We start from the raw sequence: 7162 nt of genomic DNA on the forward strand, positions 1-7162 counted from the left end.
CATTATGGGAGGCAGGACGGGGGAGGCCAGGAGTGATGGAGTCACCCTTGGCCTACCTGAGAGCTGCTCTGCGGCTTGCATTCCTCCTCTGCTCTGCGGGGATTTCTGCTCTTTCCATCTCACAGGCTGATTTAGAGCACCCCACTGCAGGGTGGGAGACATCCTCCCCAAAACTCTGCCCTAGGAGCCCGCCCCAGCCCTGCCAGTACCCAGCTCCGGCTCTCATTACTGCGCCGTGCCCAGCAGATGGTGCAGGGACCCCGCACAGCGCACGGTGTTCATTGCACCTTGCGGTGCATGGCTGCAGGAAGGGGGCACGGCAGGGGACACGGGCTCGGGAAAGAGGCTGCGTGTGCCCCAGGAGTGGCCTTTTTGCAAACCACAAACATTTGCTCTGCGTGGGAATCCTACGGGCTGGTAATGTGAGCTTCATCGAAGGCGGGGTGCAGTGGTGGAGGTTGGTTGAAATCCAGGTAGCTAAAGAGATAAGGGGAAATGAGGTGAAAAAGCGGGCTGCGTGATGAACCAAAGGCAACCCCCCCCTTAAAGGGCAGGCCTTGAGGTGGCTGTGGGCAGAAGGGCTCCACGCAGCCAGCCCTCCAGACAGCATTTGGGATGGCTGTGACCACAGCCAGGGCACAAAGAGGAGGACGTGGGCTGCCCCCGGGCTGGCTGTCCCACGCGAGCCCTGAGCCCCGCTCCCCAGGGTGAGCTCCGCCATCCTCTTCCCTCGTCCTGCTCCACAGGGTGCGAGCAGCGCCCGGCACCCGCCGTGCCGTTCGCCAGGGCTCGGCTTCCCCGGCCGCGGTGCGCAGGGCGGCGTGGGAGGGATAACTCATCCCAGCCAGGAGGCAGAGGTGCCGGGCGGAGGGAGCTCACCGCCTTCCTCCCGCCAAGAGCCCTGCTCGACCGCGGGACCATGGCTTCGGGGCTCCGCTGCAGCCTCCCCCTGCTGCTGCCGCTGCTGCTGCTGTGCCCGGCGGCACGGCTGGCCGCACCGGCAGCCCAGGTGAGCTCGTCCTTCTCCTCGCGTGGGTCTGGGGTGTCCTCATGTGCGTCCTTTCGCCCCTCCGCCTCCCTTCTCTCGGGTCTCGGGGATGCCTCCTGCAAGATCTCACCTTATTTCCCTTCTCCCCAAAGCGGGAGGCTTAGAGCATGCTAAACGCACCCTCCCACCCCCTAGGTCTTCAAATCCCCCCTCGCAGTTCCACGCAATTTGCGTTCCCCACCCCAGCAGGTGAGCCAAGTGGGGAGCACGCGTCTCGCCGGAGCTCCGCTCCCCTCTCCGGCACCCAGCGCTGTGGGAGGGAAGCGCGAGCACGCAGGCTGTTAGTGCAAAGCAAAGCTTTGCTATTGCTTTTGTGCTGTTGTTTGTTTGTTTGTTTTTAAATTTCCCTGCACCTGAAATCACGACCAAGTACACCCAGAGCAAAAAGCACCACTGTTTTTATGGGAGAGTGGGGGTTTGTTACGGCTCCACATCCTGCAGGGAGCTCTGCTGGCTCTTGAAGTTAAAATCAGACCTAACAAAGAGCTGTTTATTGAAGTGCGCAGGATGCCAGGCATCTATTTGCTTTTTCCTCCCTCTTCCTGTGCTGTACACCCCAGAGCTGCCGGCAGGGCTCAGCTCATCCCTGGCAACCCTAAAACAGCCACGAGCAGCAGCTGGGGATGATGCCGGATGCTCCGAGCATGCTGTTTGGGGCTGGCTCTCCTTTTTCCTTTGCAAACCCTCGGTAGCTTTTTGCAAAGTGGATCAACCCCTGCCCTGCAGCTCAGTTTGCTCGGTCCCAGCCTTGGACCCATCTCCTTTTCCCATCACACCGGGGCACGACATGGGGTTGTGAATTCCCAAAGGGGATTGTTCGTCCCCTGCTCCACGTGCTCTGCAAATCTCCAGGCTTGAAAACTGACTCTGCTTTGCTCAGCTCTTGCTCTCTCCCTTTGGTTTTCAGTTAATTCCTCAGGAAACCTATAATAAAGATGCCCGTCGCCTGCATGAGTCAGTCCCTTGGTAACCATTAGCTTGCAGGCAGAAGTCCCACAAGTGTTTCTGGCCCTAGAAGAACTCACAAGACATCTGTTTTCCTATTATTTTGTAATATGGAAGTGGGACATGGCTCTAGCTCCAGCAGGCCGAGCTGCAGCATCTCTCCCAGGGCTAACAAAGCTATCACAGTGATGCGTTGCCATGTTAGGATGTAGGAGGCTATGCCAAGAGCTAGGGATTTCCCACATGAGGTTTGGGTTCAAAACCCCCGTGTTTGGTCAGTGGGGGCAAACGATGCGATCTGGAGGAGGCAGGTAGGTGCTGGGGCTGTGGGTGCTGAGCACTTGCCGTGCCCGCAGGGCTGCCCAGGCAGGCAGCAGCTCCTGGCAGCTGTGCGGCAGATGCAGCAGCTGCTGAAGGGGCAGGAGACGCGCTTCGCCGAGGGCCTGCGCCTGATGAAGAGCCGCCTCAGCACGCTGCACTCAGCCCTGGCCAAGGCAGCCCCGGAGCCGGCGCCTGGTGAGTGCCAGGGAGCCATGAGGGCATCGGGATGGGGTGAGCAGTGGGCTCGAGGGTCGCTGGTCTTTTGGGGCTGGATGCTACCGATGAACCACTGTGCCCACTGCCGCCATCCCACTGCTCTTGGAATTTGATAGAATCATTAAGGTTGGAAAAGACCACTAGGATCCTAGTCCAATCCCAACTCAGTCCCACCATGCCCACTGCCCATGTCCCTCGGTGCCACATCCCCATGGCTCTTAACACCTCCAGGGATGGTGACCCCACCACTCCCTGGGCAGCCTGTGCCAGTGCCTCACCGCTCTCAGTTTTTTTTCTTAATATCCAACCTGAACCCACCCTGCAGCGCTGCGTGGGTGCAGCACCCGACACTTGATGTTGGCGAGGCTCATCCCATCGGGCTCAGCCCATCAGTCCAGCCTGTCCAGATCCCTCTGTAGGGCCTTCCTACTTGCAAGCAGTTCACCGCTTCCCCCCAACTTGATCTATTGCAGTGTCCTGCCCAGCCCCACAGGCCCCCGCTGGCGGGCGGATGTTCGGCACCAAGTACCTGGTGGAGCACGAGGTGCACTTTGCCTGCGAGCCCGGCTTCGAGCTGCAGGGTTCCAGCACACGGATATGCCAGGCTGATGGCAGCTGGAGTGGACAGGAGCCGCGCTGCACAGGTACCGCTTCCCTTCCTGACAGGGCTGGATGCGGCTACAGCTATGGGAGTGTTTCCTGGGGCTGGGGTGGCAGGTTTGTGCAGGAAAGAGTGGTTTGGATTTTCTTATGCTTTCCAAAATGGCAAGATGGAGTGATACTACAACAGCACCTCCAGCCCCTCTTGTTCCCCTCATGCATTCGGGTACAGGTCTGGCTGCAAGTACAGGCGCAACCCGGGCTTATTGGAACAAGAGGGATTCTCATGGTCCAGGTTTGGTGAAATATCAGGTTCTGATGCTGCTTCAAAATCTATCAGGCAAAACTTGGCTTTTTGCAGAACTCAGCACATGCTCCAGCAGCCCCTGCCAGAACGGCGGCACCTGTGTGGAGGGACCAGGCCAGCACCACTGCCTCTGCCCACCACCATGGAGCGGGGCAGCCTGCCAGCACCGCACGCAGACGGGTGAGTGACACATGTACCGAAACCCGGGGCCGCACAGGGGGCTCGGGTTGGGTGCGTGCTGTGCCTTGGCCTCACCTTGCCCCTGGTGCCCTGCAGAGCCCCCGACGTGGAGCACGACGGCCGACCCTGCCTTCAGCCGCAAGCCCCGCTGTGCCCAGGTGGAGCACGCCCAGCAGTGCCGCTGCGAGCCTGGCTTTCACATGAGCGGCACAGCCTCCGCCAGCCTCTGCCAGGGTAAGGGCTTAAGGGGCTGCAGGGTGAGGAGTAAGGGGCTGTGGGTGTGCAGCTCTGCTTGTCTCCCCGCAGACGTGGACGAGTGTGAGCTGTACCAGGCAGAAGGGGCACCACGGCTGTGTGCCCACGCCTGCGTCAACCTGCCCGGCTCCTACCGCTGCGCCTGTCCCAGCGGGTACAGCCTGCTGGGCGATGGCAAGAGCTGTGAAGGTGAGGCAGCACGGACAGCTTTCCCACTTTGTCCAACCTTGCATGATTACCCAAAAGGTAGTTCGTGGTGAAAAATCTCACGCTTTCCCATTTTCAATGTGATTTCTGCTGTTGCAGTCTGTTTTCATAACATCTTGGTAACGCTCCCAACACATACCCGCAATAAAAGCTCTCGGTCTTACTGCTAGGTAAGCTACCCTTACCTTACTTGGTGTGCTGACGCATTCAGCGAGCTTAGCAGAAAGTTAGGAAAACAAGCCTGCCCCGCTGCCCTAACCCCTGCTGGCTCTGGGCAGAAATAGTAGGAAAAGAGCAGGAGTAGATGGAAAGTGAGATTTTGGGGTGAATTTAGTGGTTATTTCCATCAGATTTGGGTTCGCATCCTTACCCTGAAAGAGGCCAGTGCATGGTCAGGGAGGGATGCAAGCTGCAGGGTGGGAAGCTTCCACGCTTTCCTTATTCCTATTGAAGGTTTGCTCCATTTCACCCGTTTCCTGCCAAAATGCACCTGGAAATGAGGGTTTCCAGGTCTCTGTCACCTGCCTGTTTTGCAGACATCGATGAGTGCGCTCTGTCACGGGACAACTGCACGCGGGGGACAACGTGCATCAACACAGGCGGGGGCTTCCAGTGCGTCAGCCCTGAGTGTCCCCAGCCCGGTGGCAATATCACCTACGTGAAAACATCACCCTTGTGAGTGCGGCATGTGCTACCTGGCACAGGGCCCCCCAATACCCCAATCCCTCCTTGCAGGGAGGAGGACCACTGGGGGACCCCCCCAAGCCTCCCCCTTCATTCCCTTTGCAGCCAGTGCGAGCGCAACCCTTGCCCGATGGACAGCAGGTCGTGCCACCAGGCGCCCAAAACCATCTCCTTCCACTATCTGCCGCTGCCCTCCAACCTGCTGACCCCAACCCCGCTCTTCCGCATGGCCACGGCGGCGGCACCCGGCCGGCCGGGACCCGACAGTCTCCGCTTTGGCATTGTGGGAGGCAACAACCGGGGCCACTTTGTGATGCAGCGCTCGGACCGGCAGACTGGGGAGCTCATCCTGGTGCAGAGGCTGAAGGGCCCCCAGACCATCCAGGTGGATGTGGACATGTCCGAGTACCTGGACCGCACCTTCCAGGCCAAGCATCTCTCCAAAATCACTCTCTTCGTCTCTGCCTATGAGTTTTAGGGCCGACCAGGGGGCGGCTGCAGGGTTTGGATGCTCTCGTGTGCGTGCGGATGCCAGCAAGCACTGGAGCCCTGAAGCCAGCTGTCCCCCCTCTGCGTCGCGGCGATTTTGTCTGAGTCTCCAGGTGGTTTTTACCCCCACCTCCATGGAAAAAGCAGCATGTGAGGTGCAACAGACTGCATGCGGGTTATCTGCTTGCTGAGTGCGGGAACTGGGCATTATTTTTGCCTGCGGCTCCAGGAGGACATCGTATAACCTCTGCACTTACACAGTGCAAACCAGCAGGTAGAAACCAAGGTGCTTACGACCTTTTTGATTCCTTTTTTGTAGGAAAGAAGCTAAGCTGGTGCTGTCAGCCCTCCTCTGCACTGGGCTGGGCTTGCTTCCCTCTGAACACCAAGACCCCCAGCTGGGATTCGCTGGGCAGAGCTCAAGCTCTTGGTGCTGCTTGGGGCCGTGCCCTACACGCCCTGAGGCTGTGTGGCACAACATGGAGCAAGTGGAGAAGTTCTTCCCAGCCTCAGCTCCCAGCCCACACCCGAAGCAGCAAGTTTGGGATGGGACTGTCTAAAAGTGAGGTTGTTGCTCAGGGTGGGGTCAGCCAACCTGAGGTCCCCAGAGACACAGGGAGGACTCGGTGCCATCCCACATGATGAGCTGGAGACGAGGGATGGCTGGAAGGACCTAAGGCTGTCCCATGCCTTAATCCTCTTGGATGGGGTCATGCACCTGCATCCACCCATGACCACTGGGAAGTCCTGGCATGGATGTGTGTTGGGGATGGCTTCAGCTGAGCACGGTGCTTGTCTTGCAAGAGCTCAGGGTGTGAATATCTCATTTTTTAACACCCCTCGTCCTCTTGCAGGGATAGCTGTGGGGTTGGCTCCTGCCATGGTGCTGCAACACGTGCCCAGGGCTGGCACCACTGTGGTGCTCACCTCTGCTCCCCAGTGCAGCGCTTGTGCATGTAAACCACAAAAACATTATGCATGTTTCTTTTTCATTTAGTACAATTAAAGGATGATATAGCCTCTGAGTAGGTGCAGAGCAGAATAAAGTACCTGCAGCGCGTGTAGGGTGTGTTCACCCACAGCCAGCTGGGGCTGGGTTCCGGGTTTATGGGACTATAACTTGCCCTTGTTGTTTTTGTTCTCCTGCTTTATGCTGCTGGGGAGGGCTGGGGAGGAGAGGAAGGAAGTGCGGGGACGTGCCAAGGAAGACAGGCACAGGGAGCTGTTGGGAAGATGGGGAGCTGCCTGGTCAAAGTGCCCCAAGCTTTGGATGGAAAAGCATTAGGGCCATGCAGGAGGAAGGAAAACACAGCAGAGAAGGGCTTTGCAATCACACCTGGTAGCCCTTCAAAAAGCAGCTTTCTTTTCTTGGGAACTTAGCCCAGATTTAAAGAAATCTTGCTCCTAGGATAAAGAAGTCCATATGCCAAGGGGAAAGAGATTGAAAAGTACAAGTGAAGAAACCATCTTGAGGCAAACTATACTCCTCGGGTTTTGCAAGGAGCATTCTCTGTGTGGAGACCTTGTCTCTTCCTTCCCCTCTCTCCCATTTCCCAACACAAGGCACCTGCACTGCCTCATGCCCCAAGTGAACCAGGGGGAACCAAACTGCCTTGAAAAGGGACTGGAGGATTCAGAATGGCCCAGTTTGGGGGCTGACGGGAATACCAGCCATCCGCTGGATTTCTGCGCGTGGTTTTTCCCTGTATGGCAGAGCCCAAATCCTGCCCACAGCCAGGAGGGATGGATGAAATGCACCTCGGCTGGGAAGGAGGAGAGGATGACTTTCTGAATAGTTTCCATCTGATGCTTCAGCTGGCTGATGAGGCTGGGGATGTGTGTTTGGACCTTTGCGTTGGAGGCTTTCATTGTGGAGTAATCCTTCACTGACAGCATTTTCCCAGTTTCTA

At 58.0% G+C, this 7162-nt stretch overlaps 1 protein-coding gene across 6 annotated transcripts; it reads left to right on the plus strand.

The window, feature by feature from the left end:
* Positions 236-6316, plus strand: FBLN7 (fibulin 7). Of its 6 annotated transcripts, XM_021391498.1 has the most exons (9): positions 237-417; positions 747-1009; positions 2350-2509; positions 3004-3174; positions 3492-3617; positions 3714-3851; positions 3924-4061; positions 4616-4754; positions 4869-6316. In XM_021391498.1, exons 2-9 carry the CDS (start codon positions 920-922, stop codon positions 5239-5241), a joined length of 1335 nt encoding a protein of 444 aa, XP_021247173.1. In that variant the 5' UTR covers positions 237-417; positions 747-919; the 3' UTR covers positions 5242-6316. The 6 variants fall into 6 exon arrangements, with proteins under 6 accessions (XP_021247176.1, XP_021247174.1, XP_021247175.1 ...); XM_021391501.1 differs by having other exon boundaries at positions 236-422; positions 747-2509; XM_021391499.1 differs by lacking the exon at positions 747-1009 and having other exon boundaries at positions 236-417.

The sequence above is a fragment of the Numida meleagris genome, chromosome 3 (assembly GCF_002078875.1).
Source record: "Numida meleagris isolate 19003 breed g44 Domestic line chromosome 3, NumMel1.0, whole genome shotgun sequence".
Lineage (NCBI taxonomy): Eukaryota > Metazoa > Chordata > Aves > Galliformes > Numididae > Numida > Numida meleagris.

Coding starts and splice junctions, on each gene's coding strand:
- FBLN7 (XM_021391499.1), top strand. CDS start 247: ATGGTGCAGGGACCCCGCACAGCGCACGGTGTTCATTGCACCTTGCGG. Junction 2,510..3,003: donor AGCCCCGGAGCCGGCGCCTG/GTGAGTGCCAGG, acceptor GATCTATTGCAG/TGTCCTGCCCAGCCCCACAG. Junction 4,755..4,868: donor TACGTGAAAACATCACCCTT/GTGAGTGCGGCA, acceptor TTCCCTTTGCAG/CCAGTGCGAGCGCAACCCTT.